Below are 19,202 nucleotides of genomic sequence, written 5' to 3' on the forward strand. Positions count from 1 at the left end.
TGAGGTTCCACAGCTGCAGAAGTGTTTCAAACTGGACGATGTCAGAGTTTCCTCTAGAACCTTCTGGATGGTCATCTCGGTCAGCTGTTGGACGTCTTCTACCTCCAGGTTCTGGTAGCTTTGGTTCTGTTTTGTCTCAAACTCTCAAACTCCAGGAAAAGTCGGCGTTAACGTTTGAAGTCTACAGCCTCATCCGTGGCTCTTTTGACTTTTCACTAAATGAACGCTGATGTTTGGTGCATCAGGAGGGAAAGTTTCATGTTGCAGAATTCCATTTAAGAGCAAAAGAAGACAGAATGAACAAATGAAGCTAAAATCTTAAACGCCACACAGGGAGGGGGTGTGAAGTGGATTCTTTATCATCATAAACTGGGGGGTATTTTATTTAAAACCATAACTGTAACTATAAAACTGTTACTGATGGTTCCTTAACTTGAAATCAATGTTTAGCTTTTAAACTAAACATGAAATCTGGTTGTAATCTATTAAATAAAAATAAACGTTTGCAGTGATTTGTGGTTTTAATGGAATCACTGCCGTTAGAATTCAGCAGCCGTCCTGCTGACACACAGTTTAATCCCGACTAAAGACAGAGGTTCAGGAAAACGGCTCTCAAATCTGGAGATGTCGACCGGCGGCTGCAGACGCAGGACGCTGCACCGCCGCCAGGTCACATGATGCGGTGGATTACGGTTGAGTTTCTGCACAGATGTTTGCCTTTGGATAAGCCTCTTAAAACTATTTTCATGCTCCGTCAAATGAAAGCAGGAGGTTTGTCCGTGAATCAGAATATTTGACGTTCAGATCTCAACCAAAACTCATTTACACCACATTTAGGTGTTTATATGTGGTTTTATCTTGTTTAAACTCCGTCAGAAATTATGAACAGAAACCCACATTTGATCTTTCTTTCTTTCCTTTTGTTCTCCTGAGAATTTGCTTCCATGATGCACAATAACGAAGCTGTTTTCAAACATGTGGGCGGAGCCTTCAGGTGCTGCACAGGTGTGGAAGCATCTTCCCGTCGAGGTCCTGGAAGCTTCGCTGAAACGTTCAAGAAGTTGACATTCACTCTAATGACGTAACCCTTGTGCTGTCCTAGGCACTTTAACGTTGGGAGTTGGGTCATCTAGACCCACTAGACAGTGCCCTGAACCTTTTTTCTTCAATGACTTGTGATCTTTACTGGTGTCCATGGATTACATGAAATCTTTCCACCTTTGTCATGGTAGGGAGAACACGTCAAGGTAAGGGGGGGGGGGGGGGGTCATCTAAGATAGCACAAGGGTTAATATGTAGATTTTCAGGATTTTCCTAGAGCAGGGGTGGGCAATTCCAGGCCTCGAGGGCCGCTGTGTCTGCATGATTTCCAGATAGTCTTGCCCTACTCATGGCTGATTACCTGATTCAGGTGTGTCCAGCCAATTAGAACATGCCAGAGCAGGGTATGCTGGAAAACATGCAGGAATGCGGCCCTCAGTGCCCACCTCTGTCCTAGAGTTTCGTTGGATTTCTTCCAGATTGGTGGTCACCTAAACGCGTCGTCGTTGGCGGGAGGTTCGGTTTGCTGATGAGCCCTCAGCTGTCCAGTCTCTCTTAGCGGGAACCAGTTTATGTTCAGGATTAGATTGTCGCCGTTATTTCTGTGTTTTGATGGGTTTTTTTCCGCCAATGTTTGATTGGCAGATTTTGGGTAGCCTACTTTTAGGTGTTAGGGGCGTGGCCTTCCAACAAGACCCCTCCTTTTTAGCTTCCACTTGGTTTGAACCCTAATGTACACATTTCGCAGAGGATGAACATGAACTTGACCCTCCAAAGGGAAACTGGAACCCCAAAGACTCCAACTCCCACCTCGTACACACGGGTCTGTAAAAACGTTGGGTGCCCACAGCTTTAGACGCCATTTTTGTTCTGTGGTCGCTCGCCACGCCAGCACGTTTCCATCACACCGCCCCCCCAACAGGTGCAGCCAGGTGGTCGGCCATCTTGAAAGTCATTTTACCAGCATTTATCGCCAAAGCGGCTTCAGAGCTCTCAAGACTTTTCCCTTTAAGTCCTGAGTCTTAAATATTGTTGGTGTTTTGTTTTTTTACCTGAAATTTGTGTTGAAAATACAAGCAGAGGAGGATCCATGTTGTCTCCCAGAGTAAAGCAGATCTTTTTCTGGGTGGTTTGAGTCCCAAACCTGCAGCAGAACATGCTGAAATTCCCTGATTACAGCTCTTAGCGTGGAAACTGCAGGCTGCCGTGTCCTAAAAATAGCCTTCAACGCCGTCTCTGCTGAGGATGCAGCTCTGCAGTCATGACTGCCCCCCCCCCACATTGAGGCTGAAGCTCCTGTCACGGGATGCCACTGCGTCACAGCGAGCTCTGCTGAGCATCACCGCCGTATACGGCGATCCTGTGAGCTCGCAGCGCCGCTCGACGTCACCGACACGTGCGTCACTCCCCAGTGACGACACACCTCCGATGATGTAAGAGTTCTTATAAAACTGCTGCTGGGGGAGGGGGGGCATGTTACCAGCACTGGCGTCACGCTGCGTTTTGTAACAGGGTTATATTTGGACGGAGGATGAAGAGACGACGCCACCAGCAGACGCAGCAGCAGAGATTCGGGCGTCTTCATCACTCACTGATCTGTAATGATTGCCCTCATTTCACCCTCTGCAGGTTCATTTTTGACCCAATGACCCGGAAAAAACTCAGACTGGAGTCATTTCAGTGAAAACTTTTCTTCCTTCAATCCTAAATTCAATTCCTGATAGTTAGTGAAAGAGAAAAACATTCTTCAACCCGCAGACATGCAGATTTTTTAAGGTGGTTCCGGTCTTTCACTGACACCAGAGAGTTCATTCCTTCATTCCTCCTGAATCTCTTCACATCAAAACCACCCTGAAGGCGTCAGACAATAGCAAAGACCGATCGCCATCAAACTTTAATGACATCATCAGCTCAGATTGACTGCAAAGCTTCGCTCACGCCGCCCTCAGCATCGTGTTCCACCGACCACTTCCAGTCAAAAGTCCACGGGTGAAAATGCGTTTCAGGCTTCTGCGTTCAAAACTCGCGCATTCGAAACGAGCGTTAAAAGTTAAACCATTTGAACTTTTTAGGGACGCGGACTTGGTAATGACGTAAGGATGGCGCTCCTATCACTCATGGAAGCATTTGAAAATTGACCATGAAGGAGAAATCAATACCTGGAATTCTACGACTCCACCTGTTTGGCTTCTCAGAATCGAGCTGTGAAAGAAAAAGGCTGGAACAAAGTCCTCCAGATTCAAATGTTTTGACATTTCACACCAACACTCTTCCAACCGAACCTGGCGGACGTGCGCTGGTATCGGGTAGTGACAGTCCAGTGTGAACACAGTCAGCTGAACGCGCGCTCTTGATGGCGTGTTTGGCGTGATCAAGAACATGTGTCAAATCCCCATAGAAAAAGATTGTTAATTCCAAAGATAATCTGACCCAGATTATTATAAAATGACGTTTGAATTGAGACTGAATGCAGTTTGCTCCGCCCACCTCAGTAATATGGTCAACTGGGCGGGACTAAAAAAACAGCTTTAGATATACCAATAGGTCCACCCACCTGTCAATCATAGATGTACAGCGCTGCCCGGGATCTTTTAAGGCAGAAAAACTCCTCACTGCACACTTTATGCACCTATAACCACCAGAAGCAATGTGGGGTTCAGTGTCTTGCCCAAGGACACTTCGGCACATGCATATGGGCAAGGCATTGAAGATTTATGTCTATTTGGCAAACTGAACACATTCAGGAGACACGACACAGAGGAAACTGACTGGCAAAGTCTACGGCCAATCAGGAAACAGAACACAAAAATCCACCAAAGAGTGAGACCGCAATCTAGTGAGGGACCACTGTGCATAAATAATTTAGCTCTAATTAAATCCTCACACACTGATGTCATGATGATAAAATAAAGCAACAAACGTCCCTCCAGTTTGCACATTAGATTTTGTTGTGGTAGAAAGGTCATATGAAAACAGCCCCCGGTGGTCAGTTGAGGAATTACAACATTCCTGTTCATGAGTCTGAGCGCTAACGTTCCTCCTCGTGTCCGGCGGTCGATAATCTGATTCTGACATTGAGGTGATCTGCAGTACCGCCCCCTTGTGGCCATGAAAAGACAACATTCCTGCTTGTTTTCCTTTTTATTTCTGGATCATTCCTTAAACATTGAACAAGCACATTTCCCTCAGAACACTACACACTAGTCAAAGTTGTTGGACTTTGAAGCGGCTCGCTTTACTCACGGGAGGGATTTTTACTGCACAGGAACAGAAAACTGCAGCTTCTGCTGCAGATCAGCGTCTATGAGAAAACCTTCTATGTGGCAGCAGGTAAACATGCCCCGCCCCTCCCCAAGTCTAAAGAAGAACAAACTAATAACGTAGCTCCAACCTTCTGCCACAGATCTAAGGCTAAGGTTTTCTCTGAGAGCTCAGCTAAGAACCTGCTGAGAGGATGAGGAGGACGGAGAAGCAGCGCAGAAGAACGCAGCGATTAGAGGAGCAGCAGCGGGCGGAGCTGCATCTGCCGCCGCTTCAGCTGATGCCGCAGGTCTTTGACTGCGCGGCGCTGGCTGCAGGAAGAAGATGGAAGGAGAAGTTCACCTTTGTGGTCCGGTCCGGTTCTCGTCAGACCGGCTGCGGTTCTGCTCACCTTGTCTGGCAGCTGCCGCTTTCTGGGCCTCCTCCTCCTTGGCCTTCTTGACCTCTTCCAGGGCGGCCATTTTGGCCTCGTACTGCTCCTTCAGGGCGTTCCACTCCTTCCTGTTGTTCAGCAGGCGGTCCAGCATGGGGGTGATCTCCACGTGGAAGCGGCTGAACTCCTGAGGAGGGATTGGTTCAGCAGAGTTCATGGCCGGCACTATGGAGCTCACAGATTTCTGTACGTCTGCAGGACATCACTGACTGACCTTGTACACGAAAGCGCAGACGAAGTCGATGAAACCACACTGCAGCTTGGGCAGCTCGTCTGATTTGTTCCTGTCCATCATTGGCTGGAGGGAGAAGAAGTCAGGGTACATTAATCTGACTGACATGAGGACAACAGCTGCTATTGACTGCTCTCTAGTTCCGTTTGTTACAGTGTAACCCTTGTGCTATCCTAGGCACTTTAACGTTGGGAGCTGGGTCATCTAGACCCACTAGACAGAGCTCTGAACCTTTTTTCTTCAAAGATTTGTGATCTTCACTGGTGTCCATGGATTACATGAAATCTTTCCACCTTTATCCACCTTTGTCATGGTAGGGAGAACACGTCAATGGAAGGGGGGGGGGGGTCATCTGGACCCCATAGGATAGCACAAGGGTTAACAAACTGTGGATTTGACTTTTTGTTTCATTTGAATCATCTTTTCATGAAATCTTGTTCAGTTTTCTGCTTCTTGATGCTCAGACCAGAAGGTTTTATCTTCAGTGTGGAGCTTTAGTTTTTAGTTGCTGTTGTTTCTGCCTAAAGTCTTGAAGTTCTACTATCTTTGCTTGTTCAGTTCTTGTTGTTCCAGACATTTTTTATGTGTTTTAGGACTATCAAATTATCTCTGTCAAGTCAGAAGTCTTAGAAATTCAAGTTTAGATCGTTTTTTTCCCAAAAATCCGACTGCAGGAAATCAACCGTAGTTATTTACAAAAGGAATGGAACAGTAGACTCTCCTCAGACTGAACTCTTGTGAAAAGCTGATTTTAGCAGGAATTGTGGGTAAAATTTCTACCTCCATTCCTTTGTAGAAGTGGGAAGATGCTGATGGAAAGGAGAAGTCCTCCCTGCTGACAGATGCTATTAAACTCAGAGGTGAAGGAGCGGATGGAGCTTTTCGCACTTCGAGAGTCTCAAGGACACGAAGGGAATGAGGCGGAGCGAAACGAGGAGGGTTCAGTGGGCCGGGTCAAGGCCACAGTGACCGATGTTTCCGATTCGCTGCTCCACATAATGGCCTCTGCGCTGCTCAACACTGCCGCCACGGGGATTTTAACCCATCCTTCCATTTCCTCAACAAGAGCTTCTGCCTCCCCTCCTCGCCTCTCATCTGTCCAGCATCTCCATCAGGGATTTGAACCAACGTTTTGATGTAGAACTGCAGAAACCTCGTCTGAACCTGAACAGCAGAAACCGATTCTTCTGTTGTAAACCCCAGAGAAACGCATCAGTGATGGAAAGTTCTTCCAGCCGTCATGCAAACCTGAAACCCGTTCGTTTGTGGGGTTAAATGACAGCGGGGGGCCGTCACAGTCTTCTCTGCTGACCTGAACGTGTTTAGGAAAGAATCTTTTTGATAAATATGTTGTTCCAATTCCTTTTTGTATTTTTAACCTTTAAACACCAGAGATGTTGCCAACAACACAAATATACCACGCACCGGAACTCTTCAACCGTTCATGCAAAAAAAACAAATTCCAACTGATGCTGATGTGGTGAAAAAAGCTTTTCTCCACTTCAGAATCCACTGGAATTAAAGCTCTGGTGTTAAAGGGTTAACCTCGTGTGCTTTGATTGCTACTCTTGCATCTCCTTGCATCTTTTTGTCTTCTGGCTTCAGTCCGAGCATTAAATTTGAGTTTCTTTCAGTGCAGATGCGTCTTCTTTTTCTTTTTATGTTCCTTTAAGTTCATGAAAATGATCAGTGACAAACTTTCAGGTGAAAAACTGTCTGAGCATCACCGAGGTCTTACAATAGGCTGCTGCTCCAAGACCGTCCTCTCCAGATCTCCCTGTTCCCAGAACTCTGCAGCCACGGAGAGCGCCACCTAGAGGAGGAACCAAGATTCAAGACGAAAGGCAGACTTTTGAGGTGATCTTTAAAACAATTTTCATACAATAATAACATATAGATGGGTATGAGATGCAGACCGGGTCAATCATTTGACTAAATCACACATTCATCATGGAAGTATGTTCTAAAAATAGCATTTAAGGCCTTCTGGCCTCACAGTGAGAAAGCCCTGGTTTGAATCCCGGCTGGGATTTTTGTTTTCTCTGGGCAATCGGGCTTCCTCCCACAGTCCAACAGCATGCTTCATGGGTTAACTGGTGTCTCTAAAGGGTCTCTAGGACCTGCAGCAGACTGGGGACCTGTTTGGGATGAACCCCGCCTTCACCCAGTAGTAGCTGGGGTGAATCCAACAACCCAGTGGCTCTGAAAGGGATTCAACTGGGTTCTCAAGATGGATGGATGGACGGACGGACGGACATATGTAGCAGTAGTCCGGCTCTTGTCCAGAAGTGAGAAATGGTGGATACTTGTATAGCGCTTTACTACCTTAAAAGGACTCGGCTGCCTAACACCGGTGCCAAGGTAACCATCAGGAGCGATGTGGGCTTGCCCCAGGACACTCCGGCACATGAACAGGCAAGGCAGAAAGTGATTTTCCAATCAGAGGACGACCGCTTTACCTCTGCACCAGCAGGGTTAAGCTGGTATCTCACTGGGCTGACGCAGTTTTTGCCAGAAAGTTGTGAATTTAGGACTCTGTTTGCGTGTTTTTAGACTAACAGAAACCAAAGTGAGACCACCATTCTTATTACGAGAAGGTTTATCCTTTTTGACAAAGATTGCTTCTTTCACTCCTCGCTTAAACCATCCTTTCTCTCTGGCTAGAATTCGGACTTCACTGTCCTCGAACAAGTGATTTGTGGTCTTCAGGTGGCCTTGTAATACCTAACATATCATGTCTGAAGTGAACCAACCAAAGCTCCTCCCTCGTCTGTGGTTTGTAATTCCTGTTTGAGTTGTTCCCGTTTATGGAAGAAGAACATAAAGCTGCTGCTTCCAAAAATAAGCCTATTTGTCCAGAGACGACAAACAAGTAAGTGTAAAAAGGAAAACATCAAGCCCATCAAGAAAACAGATGTGTTTGCTGCTCATGTTGATATGGCATTACATGTAACGCCTGATGGAAATGTGCACGCCGCTTGCTTCACTAAAGTGAAACCCAGAGCCTGCCAGGCGTTGCTGAATGAATAACAGCAGCCTGTTTGTGAGACCTTCTGAGAAAAATGCTACCAAATGTTCAGCTTTGTCTGGTTTATCTGTGGTTTCCTTCCTGTGGAGCCAGAGTTTCTTGTTGCTGAGAATGCATGAATGTTTGTCTACAATGGAGCTTTAGTGATTATCTACAAGGATTAGATCAACTCCTAAGAACATATCTACCTTGCTCTGGATCTCCCATGGTTTGGCGATGGCAGAGAGGTCACAGGCCGTCATCATCATGGCCCTGGAACACACCAAGGGACTCTTTATCGGTGTATGTTTCCCCTTCAGAACCAGCAAAAACAGTCCGTGGTTTTCACTTACATGACAATCTCTTTGCGGGTCGTCTCCAGCATCATGTATTTTGTCCAGTCGTTCCAGTTCTCGTAGGTCTTGGACTGGTCCACGATCTTCTGGAACATGGTCCTTTTCCTGAACGGACACAAACATCCTGAAACGCATCTTTATGGAATGTGGAGATGTTCCAGAATGATTAAGCACCTCAATGCAGCTTGTTTTTTTAATAATCACTTGGAGCATCTCCAGGGGAATATAGGTATGTCAGGGTCCACATACCAGGCAGCAGTTTGCTTTTCACAAACAGAAATGAGCTTGTGGATGTTTTGAGTCACATCATGTAGCAAAGTTTCACAAACAAACCTGTATAAACCTTCATTTTGTCCTTTAACATCTGAGTTTAAGCTGCAATGTTAACATCCTTTTGACTACCCAAAAGCTTCAACCGTTGACGCAAGTAACATAATTCCAGCGGATTCTGTAGCGGAGAAAAACCGCTTTGCGCCGATATCCAACACTTGACTAACCTAAAATGCTGCAAAGTCTGTATGAAAAGCCGCTCATCTCCGTGTCGAAATCAATTGATTCACATTGAACTGGTAAACGGTTGAAGAGTTACAGTTGGTCAAAGAGTGTTATTTCGGTGTCACCGGCGACAGCTCAGGTGTTGAAGGGTGAAGAAATATTTGACCAGGAGTCTGCTGAAAAACAAGGCTTTTTCCAACTAATGCCGGGTGAATAAATATGCTTTTTTTAAAATACTGTATACTTTAAACAGAATTTAGGAACTACATAAACTCAAGGTGATTAGGTACTACAGAAATAAATGGAAATTGTTTTTATATCATCAAACTGATTTTTTTTAAGGTAAAACCGATGTAATCATGAACGAGTAGAGAAACAGAGATCAAGATCTGAGTCTTGATTGTGCTAGCAGTCTTCACAGAGTAACAAAGCTGTACTGACTTGAAGTAGAGAGCCAGATCCGTAGCGATGATGGCGATGTCCATGAGGTGGATGACTGTATCGTGTTGACGGCGGTTCAGGTTCTGGTATATGTTCAGCGCCTGAGTCGCAGATGAAAACCACACAAATGTTTCAAACAGGTGAGACACAGTTTGAGATTTTTCAATTGTAGGGGTTCTAGTTGACGAGTTCACTAAAACTGAACCAACATGAACCTAGCGAGTAGAATAGATAATTGCACTGTTTTTGGTTGAGGTAAAGTCATCAGAACTTTTAGATAAAAACCCCATGGAGAGTTTGAGTCAACCGTTTTTCCTGCGTATCCTATAAGTCATCAAACAATATGCAGATGACACATTTCTCTTCTACAGGAAAACATCTGAATCTGTCCTTTGAGACCTGATGTAAATCTACAAAATACAGTGAAACCTAAATTAATCCTTTAACACCGGAGCTTTAGCTCTAGCATTTACATTTTTTTGACTATCATAACTCTTCAACTGTTTACGCAATTAACGTAATTCCAGCAGATTCTGCAGATGAGAAAAGCTGGTTTGCACTGGTATGCAGAATTTAACAGTAGTGAGGTGTTTACGGTGATCTGCATGAATCCGTTGATTCTGACGGCTTTGCAAAGCAGCTTTTTTACGCATCAGAATCCACTGGAGTCCCGTCAATCGAGAAAACGGTGGAAGAGCTCCGATAGTTTGAGGAACACATTATTTTGCGGTTGCCGGCGACAGCTCCGGTGTTAAAACATTAAAAGTTTATCTATATAGCAGTAATGCAGTTTGAAGGTAAAAGTATTCGATGCATTTATTTCTTTAACGTTTGATGAATGTAGCTAAAGATACACAAATTGAAGTAGTTTAATATTAAAAATTCATTCAGAAAAACTGGTCTGTGAACTAAACACAGAACTGAATAGTAACCCCTCCTCTGACCGTTTTCCGTTTTCTTTGGTTTGTTTCTAAAATGACAGGAATCAAATAAAGGAAACTCAAAAACAGGAAGGAAAAGAAAACACTTGCTTTAGGTTTGGGGTAACAAGAAATGATCTTAATTACGTTTGTTGTCTCAGATGAAACCAGCTTGATGACTCTGTGAGATCTTTGCAGGTCCCTAGAAACGTACCTCATCTCTCAGCAACGTTTTCCCGAACTCCAGATGGTGTCTTTCCAGAATGGAGGAGCCGTGAAGCTTCGCCAGAGGATTACCGGACCTGGAGACGCAAACACACACACTCTCAGGCCTGACAGGAGGAGGTTCGCTATCGGCGACTAATCAATCAGGAGGCGGAGCTCAGCAGCCGGAGATGGGTCTGTACGATACTGTCCGTCTGATGTGCTTTAGATAGATGCTGCTCAAAAGCAACAGGCTCACGCGTGACCATCTCAACACTTCAGTCCTTTTAAATATGCAGATAAACATTTTCCCTGCGACAGACTGGCGACCTGTCCAGAATCTGCCCTGCCTTTGCCAATGAGTGGCCGGGATAGGCTCCAGCAGCCCCGTGACCCCGAAAGGGACAAAACGGGTTTAGAAGATAAATGAATGAATGAACATTTTCCTACACGATTAAGTTCGTTTTCTGGGATTGAATGAATACTTTTAAGAGGTTTTGACTGAAAATTTTGCTTTCTTTTAAATTCTTATGAAATGTAAAATGTGACTTTTAGAAACATTTTGGAGCCTAAAAATCTTTTTTTTTTAAATTGGTGCTTCACTAAAACATTTCAGATTCTGCTTTCTAGAATTTAAAATGCTGAAGTTTTTTTTTGGGGGGGGGGGGTGATCATACAGTCCCATATCTTTCCCTGGGGGGTGGGGGGTGGGGGTTGTCAGCTGGACATTTTCTTTTGGAAATCTGATGCTAATCGTTAAAAACAATCCATTATAGGAACAAGTTGCAAACGATGTTTCAGGATTTTTGCGTAACATTTGTCAATATTAAGCACAATTGGCCCAAACTGTTGATTTATTCTATCAGTGGGAGTTTAGGTGCCAGATTTTACTGCTCAGTTGAAAGAAATCTCACCCACTCACTTCATCTGGTAGAGGTTGTTGGTTCCTCTGTGGTCGATGTCATGGCAGAAGCCAGCGGTCACCATGGCCATGGCCTCCAGGTCGGTGTAGTACCGCTTCAGATCTCCTGTCTTAGATCACAAACGGGGGGGCGGGGCTTTCAGATGCTGGTCTCACAAAAAGGCTGCTAAATAAAACGTGTGAGTCGTTTAAACGAATCTCTTCGGTCACACCGACTCGTATTGCAGACACGCTACATTAACGCTCCCATTTAGTCTATGAAGTCGCTCCTGAACACCCATAAATACCCCCCCATAAAGGATCACAGTTACTGTATGGTGGAGGGGCTGGTGATTGAACACAGCCAGGAGAAAGAGGAGAAGTTCATCACCTCGAATCAAAGAAAAAATGAAGGAGTATTTGAGTTTTTTTGCTCTAAAGGGCTGCTGGGTTCTGTATTTTTACTTTCTAATCTCTTCCAAACCAAAACTGCTCTTTCTCCAGCAGATCATGCATCATTTCCAATTAAATTCTCTTCATTTTTATTGATTGATTCATAAAAAAGAATCTCTACTGAAATAAAAGTCTCATTAAACTCAGTTGAATTCATTATAATCCTCTGCAGTTCAGTCCCAGCAGTGATCCTCTTCTACAAGAGAGCATAAATCTAGCAGCGCTCCAGAACCCCAGAGGTGCCGTCGGTTCTGAACCGCTGTCAGACCCGCGGATGCAGGGCAGGAGTTGCACCATGAGCAGCGTGAACATGGTCTGTCCAACGTTGAAGCCGTGTCTCCAGTTGTGGTAGGTGATCTTCCTGTAGCCTTTGCTGAGCGAGTACATGAACCTCACCAACACCTGCAGGAGACATTCATCAGAGCAGAAATGAAACACATCCAACAACTGAAGGAAATGATTCCTTAACCTGTTTGTGTAAGAACTGCCACTGATTCTTACTTAAAGTCCCACTCTGATCATCTTTTCATCTATTTTCAAATCATTTCAATCGATTTTTTAACTAAGATGATGCCATTTTTGGGCCAAATTGAAAAAATCTGTTGTTTTCTAGAACATTGTTTTTTGCAGGCCAGCAGGGGTTCATGGGAAATTCACTTCTGATTACACTTTCTCCTGCTAGCTTACAGCCTCTCACAACCCCAAGCTAACATGACCCGTGCAATAAAAATGTTGATGAACATCAGAGCTATCTAGCCATAAAGTTCTGCTCCAGATTCCAGCTCAGACGAGGAAAACAAAGATGTTCATGGATCTATTTGTCTGCAGGTGGATGCATCAGGATGGGGCGGAGCAGGGAGCTCGTGGCCCCGCCCAGAGGATTTATGATGTCACAAATACAATCTTTTTCCAAACTGCGTTTCATCGTCTGCTCCTGACTCACAAGAAAATCTCAGAAGTGTAATTTGAATCCTAATTTTACTCTGTGCGTCAGAAAGACGCCACACGATGTGACGTCGTGGCGAAACACTTGAGCTGTTTCAACACTCGCCTCTCTGGGAATGTGAAACTTGTCCACCACTTTCAGCTCGTAGTACATCTTGATGCCGCACTTCACCAGGTCCAGCTCACTGTGCTCAAAGTCGCAGAAGTGAAACTCGTAGATCTCCGATTTCTTTGCACTTGGAAGGACTTCAGACTGGGACACAAAAACAACAGTTTGCATTCACAGAATCACATAAATATGTATTTTCCAATGCAATATGAAGGAGGGATCCACAAATGCAGTGTTTATCAGCTGAGGTGGTTTCATGATTTTGTTTACCAGAATCTCCTGCAGGTCCTCCTCCTCGCACTCGTCTGGCTCCTTCCCCCACCTTTCTCTGGTGTTCTGCAGAAACACACATCATCGATGCTCACTTTGGTTGGAGCCTGAAGCATGAACCCGTCAACTCGCCATCCTTCAAACAGGTGGATCCATGTCAGGCTCCTCCCTGTCGACCCACAAATCATCTTATGCAACCTCTGACAGCTTCTCCCAGCTCAGAGCTGACGCCCACTGCCTGGTTTCATTTGTCTCATCCAGGAGAACTTTTTCTGAACCTCAAGTCAGCTCAGGTCAATCGGCCCTTTCTGCTGCATCACCACTGATGCTGCTGCAAATGAGTCGTCTCAGAGGCTATGCTGATGTAAAAGAAACTTCTGTAAAACCAGCAGTCTGGAAGCTTCTGTGAGAAAATCCAGGACAGAGTCTGAAACGGTCATCTCTGTCATCCTTAGGCGTTAATATCTCTTCTTAGCTCGGTCCTATGACCTCCAGGCTTCTTTTTTTGCTCACCAGAATGTTCTGGATCTCATCCTTGCGGCACTTGACGTGGTACATCACCATGTCCTGAAAGATGTCCTTCCTGTTCTCCAGCTTGTTCATCCTGTCGTAGGTGTCGGTGTTCAGCACAGACCAGCCCAGGAACTGGGTCAGAGACTGGAAACCAATGAGACTTTAAAGTTTAACAGACTGATATCCCTGTTTGAAGTATTTTACATACATGTTGGTATTACAGCATATTATACTATATATTATATATCAAGTGTTGTATATAAATATAAGCATATGCCACAAATATGACCTTTTCCAAAGGGCTTTTTTATCATAAATGTCTGATTCACAACAATTTGAATAAAGAAATACAAATATTTTCTTTAAACACATCCCCCATCATTAGAAAATTGTCACAAGAACATGTTAAAAAACACCATTTTCATGAAAATTTCAATGAAATGGGTCTTAATTCTGCTGCAGTTTTCATTTCATGCCGTTAAATGTCTCCAAATAACCCATCAGTGGTGTTGTGATTTCCAGACAGGAGCCTCAGAAGAGCCTGCAGGTCTGCTGATGAATAATGCAGATGCTGGGAGTATTTTTAAACCTGACACACACACACACACACACACACACACACACACACACACCTCCATCAGGGTCTCGTCCATTTCATCAAAGGGTTTTCCGTCTTTCCGGTTATAGAAAGTGGCCACGCCCACGATCTCCTCTTTCTTGTTGACGATTGGCATGGAGAGGACGTTCTTGATGGTCCAGCCAGACTCGTCCAGAGGCTCCGTCTGCACACACAGATCCTCCTTCATTAGTCCCAGAAGGTCTGATCCACGTTTACTTTCAGCAAGATCAGAGTACGTCCACCTGACCTGATTGTGCTTTTAGAGATGTGCAAAGACAGCAGATCCAGACTGTAGCTACTGTTGTTGTCGAGTCATGCTGAACTGCAGTATTTAAACCCCACAGACTAAGACTCATTTAAATACTTTAAAAAGAAACAGGACTTGGTGTGTCTGCTGCAGGAAGTCACTGCTGGGGGGTTTGATCCTCCTCGCTCCTCGCTCTGCTCTGTGTTCCTGTTCTCCCTTTCCTGAGTCTCGTTCTGCTGTGAGATGGCGGTCATTTCCCTCCTTTGTCCTCAGAACATGTCAAACCTCCAGCTGTGTTTTCTTTGTGCTTGTAGTTAAGGATATTTTTTTTTACAGACGGATATTTTTAGGGAGAATACGCCTACAATCCCTAATTGATTAAGCCTGAATCTGATTTGGAAAACTGTAGAAACTGAAGTTTTTCGCCCCTTTGACGGACTGATGACCTATCCAGAGTGACCCCCCCCCCCCCCAACAATATCCGGGATGGGCTCCAGCAACCCCGAAATGGATTCATCTGGTTCAGAACACGGATGGACGGATGATAAGTTTTTAATTATGTAGATTTTACCTGGAAGCTGAAAAACTCATCTTCAGCTGCATTCATGATGTTGCAAATCTGCAAAGAACGAGGAAAAAAAAAGAAAGTTTTGTAGAACATTTGACCAGAAAATCCACAAGCAGATCACGTGCTGCATGAAATGAAAACATTTATCACCACTGGGGATTGGGAAGCCTGTGGGATTTGGCAGAAGGGGGCGGTTTGGTAGCTTTTTAGCAGTCAAATCTTCAGCCTTTTGATTATTTAGATTTCAGAAGCTGACAGAGCTTTACATTGTCTCTGTGAATCTTGTCATTTACTTGTGTGTCCTTTTAAAACCCATCCGTGTCGCTCGTTTCTCCTTCTGTCTCAGCTTTGGATCTATGAAAGCCGGGCTAGGAGGAGAGCATGAGTCCTCTCTGCTAGATGAGGCAGAGAGGACGCACAGACGAGCGACCGCAGACTCCATGCTTTGAGGAAGGGTCGCTTTGATTAATAGCAGCAGATTCTGAAACTACAGTTATAGATCACAGCAACGTGGCGGCAAACTCCTCGGTGTTTTAGCCAACACCCATGTCATGAAGCCTGAAGGTCGTCTGACCTCCAGCTGCTCGCGGTGAAGAGGTGTTTAAACACTAACGCAAAGGTTAATGACTAGTTTGTCCTTTAAAAATTGATTTTTAACTTGATAATGAAGAATTTGCAGGAGAATCACAGAAGCAACTAAAAGCACAAGAAGTTTAGGATTTGTGCAGCAACATTTTAATAGTTTTCCTTCAGGAACCAGCCAACCAACAGAGAACCAACTCGATCTCTTTGCAGGTTGTGCAATGAGATGAAAGAACGTGTGACGTAGCATAGATTCAAAAACTATTCATGGTGGGAAGAAGGATCAGAATAGATCATCCGTACTCATTTCATGAGCAGAACTCTCAACACTTCACAGCTGAAACTAAGTAGATGAATGAAAAAATGTGACTGTTAGGTCAGACTAGGTGAAACTGATGTGAAAAGGAATTTAAGTGAGCACATAAAACCTAAAAGAGGAGAAAAGGGAGTGTAAGTCGGCAGTGGGCGCGGTGTCAATCAAAGTTCCAGCTGTGCACACCGGAGCCCCAGGTTAAACGGAGCTTTCCAGGAGATCGGGAAACTTATGATCCGTTTCAATTCTTTTCAAAAGCATCAAACCACAGAGGCAGCCGGTAAAATCCAACAGTGATGAGGGGCATAGTTATGGTAATCCACTTCTGCGTCAGCTCAAATGTTTGTTTAGTCTCTCCTTGAATATCGAACATGGCTGTTTATAAAACATATCTAATTATTGCTGCATTGTCAATGAATTCTCAAAGTTTTGAAGTTAACTTTTAATAAATCAATTGTTCAAGTTGAGTTAATTATGGAGCCATGAACTTAGCTATTGATTGATGTAACGTATTTATTGTTGTAAACTGATGAAATTCTGTGTCTCTTTCAGGTTTTTCACCAAACATTATCAGGCACCTCGCCATGGCGAAGTGACTGTCTCAACCTCTCAAAAAGTTTGGCAAATAATTCAAGACAAAACAGAGAAGCGTGTCTGGATGGTGTGTGAATTCCTGCTTTGAATGCTTCCCCCTTTCAAGTGGGGCACAATGACTTGACCGTGACTGCAGCTTCTGCAGCTTCTGCAGCTTCTGCAGCTTCTGCAGAAGCTGCAGAAGCTGCAGAAGCTGCAGAAGCTGCAGAAGCTGCAGAAGCTGCAGAAGCTGCAGAAGCTGCAGAAGCTGGAGAAGCTGCAGAAGCTGCAGAAGCTGCAGAAGCTGCAGAAGCTGACGCTCGCTGGAGTGAGGAAGCAGGTACTGACCAGTCCGGTCTCTGCCACATACGTGGGCAAACCGCTGACCAGAGCCCAGTGATCCGCTGGAGGATTCCTGAGTTGGAGAGAAAAGGACTTAACTTGATTAATGCAAATAAAGAAACTGGCTGCAAAGCATCTGAAGCAATACTTTTAAATCACCCCATTAGCCCCGAGGGGGCAATTAAAACATCCAATGGACCCTTTCTTTTCTTTTTTTGGTGCTCAGATTCATTTGACCAAATTATTCTGTCATTGCCTTGATGTCCACGAGAACAGCGATAGTAGTACAGTCTTCACTATATAATGATATTTTCACACTTATTGATGATGAAAAAACAACTAAAAACATCCTGATTTTTATCATAAAATGAAGACGAATCACAGGAAAAAAAGTAAAGTCAACTGAAAATACAATTATATATTTGATCATGTAGGTGCTCTTTAGCAGAAAAAGTGATTTATAAATAAAGTTTAATTTAAATTCATCTTTTAATTGATGTTTCTGGTCATATATGACTCTTCCAGGTTTTCACATTTAAAGCTTTTTTTTGTGACATATTTCTCCAGATGGAGGACAGAGATGAAGCTAAAAGTGAAATCGCTTTTCTGAGTATTTTTTCTTCATTTCAAATTGCTGTGAATCAGGAGCAAAGACAGAGCAGTTTGGAAACGCCTGGAGCAGTGATGGAGGTGCTACTTTCCTAAACTCGCTCTGAAGTATGTGTCAAACTGAAGATTTGCCGTAACTCACGGTATAACTTTAATGTCCTCTTTGCCGTGGAGGATGTAGTCGATCCCTTTGTAGAAAATGATTTCCTGCAGAAGACAGACCACGTGTTTTACAGTGCTGTTGCTATGACGATGACTGTGGTTGTTGAAAGAGTCTTTCTCACCCTGCCGTCGGGCGTCTTTGGCCCATCGTACGGTGCAGCTTCTCCCATCAGAATGGGCCACATGTCAAAAAACTCCTGCAGGTGAAATAAAACAAGGTGGTGCACCAAAAAAAAAGCTCTTTTGCTTTAAGAGAAGTTCAATAGTTTCCTCATTCAGATCCTAAAGTTGAGTTTTTTTCAGCATCCTGCATGAATGAAAGCGAGCGCTGGAGCATCTGTGCAGACAGACGACACCTCCTTAGCAGCAGCTGTTAGGAATCAGCCTCGCTAACGAGGTGACGGGCTACGACTTTTCCGTCATGTGACACAAAAACATGAAGAAATGGAGCAAACAAGGATAAAATGTTTTTAAAATGTTTGTCTTTTCAGCAACAGCCTCTCCCAAACAAGAACAAAGCTTTTTAATCTAGATATTTCTGGCTTTGCATTTGCTTTATAGCATTTCAGTAGTTCTAACCTCTGGGAGATCCTCTAAAAGGACTGAAGGTCGCCCGGAATCGCTCCACAGCTGTCAATATTCTTAAAGTGAAGACCTCCCTGGCAGAAGATCCACCCCCAGGTAAGGAGCAGTGGGCTGCTTTACCCCTCCATTTACCAAAAGACCAAAGGAAACGACTACAAAGTCAATCGTGACCTCCTGCCTAAGGAGGCCTGGTGCCACGCCCACCAATGGACGCCCTGGAGTTTCAGCAGGATGTCGTTTATGGACAAACTACCAAACACGGCACTCCAGATGCTCCTGTAGTTGCACACCTGGACGTTAAAGTCCAAGAGGACAAGGGAGACCTTTGTTTGGCCGCTGTCCTCTACACCTCCAAGAAGAGGAAGAGGAGCAAACATGAAGGTGTTTTCTTTTTTTGACTAAGTAAGATAAGTGTTTTTTGTTGTCAGTTATGGTCTGCATGGCCTGGAGCAGACCTTTGTAGATTTGGGTGAACCTGTATACATTTCCTAATTATGGCCCGCAGCAGCGGTCACTGACTGCAAGGAGCAGATTGTTTTCCCAGTTGGAAAGATTTCGGCGCCTTTCAGCGAAAGTTTAACCCCCGCCGCGTACTCGAAAAGTCACCGAAATGAGCAAACGCTTGCTGCCAGCTCCAGTCTAGAAACGCCACAGAAGTGTCGTTGACCTTTGACCTTTGGAAAAGGCCATCTTGCATTTTGAAATAAAAGCCCCTTTAGCACCAGATACAAAGGAAAACTCATCCTGGGGATTTTTAGCGATCGTCTCGTAACTTCTCAGGCATCCATAGCAAGGTACTGTGGACAAAATGTTGGAATTAGAAGTTGTAGATTTTGAACAGCGTGTCTTTGGCGAATGAAATATGCGATTCCCTGGCCCACGCTGAACAAAACGATGTAACATATGACAAGATCGATACAGGAATGTGGGCGTGGTAAGCCAAAAACCGTTACAAAAAATGTGCTGACTCTGCAAAAACGAAAAAATTCAGAATTTCTTTTTGAGAATTGACTAACCAAAC

At 44.4% G+C, this 19,202-nt stretch overlaps 1 protein-coding gene across 2 annotated transcripts in view; it reads right to left on the minus strand.

Annotated features, from left to right (window-relative positions):
• Positions 1-4,163: 4,163 nt before the first annotated feature.
• Positions 4,164-19,202, minus strand: part of LOC101163713 (rod cGMP-specific 3',5'-cyclic phosphodiesterase subunit alpha) — a 31,746-nt gene continuing 16,707 nt past the window's right edge. For both annotated transcript variants that reach the window (XM_023959399.1, XM_023959400.1), the window contains exons 7-24: positions 17,719-17,793; positions 17,577-17,641; positions 16,832-16,898; positions 15,019-15,066; positions 14,214-14,363; positions 13,582-13,725; positions 13,069-13,134; positions 12,796-12,942; positions 12,039-12,146; positions 11,313-11,422; positions 10,401-10,488; positions 9,267-9,367; positions 8,328-8,435; positions 8,184-8,247; positions 6,706-6,780; positions 4,950-5,033; positions 4,694-4,862; positions 4,164-4,613 (exon numbers count right to left, since the gene is read on the minus strand). In XM_023959399.1, the coding sequence (XP_023815167.1) occupies positions 4,576-4,613; positions 4,694-4,862; positions 4,950-5,033; positions 6,706-6,780; positions 8,184-8,247; positions 8,328-8,435; positions 9,267-9,367; positions 10,401-10,488; positions 11,313-11,422; positions 12,039-12,146; positions 12,796-12,942; positions 13,069-13,134; positions 13,582-13,725; positions 14,214-14,363; positions 15,019-15,066; positions 16,832-16,898; positions 17,577-17,641; positions 17,719-17,793 (1,707 nt within the window). In that variant the 3' untranslated portion in view covers positions 4,164-4,575. The remainder of the gene's footprint in view (positions 4,614-4,693; positions 4,863-4,949; positions 5,034-6,705; positions 6,781-8,183; positions 8,248-8,327; positions 8,436-9,266; positions 9,368-10,400; positions 10,489-11,312; positions 11,423-12,038; positions 12,147-12,795; positions 12,943-13,068; positions 13,135-13,581; positions 13,726-14,213; positions 14,364-15,018; positions 15,067-16,831; positions 16,899-17,576; positions 17,642-17,718; positions 17,794-19,202) is intronic.

Source organism: Oryzias latipes, chromosome 10 (assembly GCF_002234675.1).
Source record: "Oryzias latipes chromosome 10, ASM223467v1".
Taxonomy (NCBI): domain Eukaryota; kingdom Metazoa; phylum Chordata; class Actinopteri; order Beloniformes; family Adrianichthyidae; genus Oryzias; species Oryzias latipes.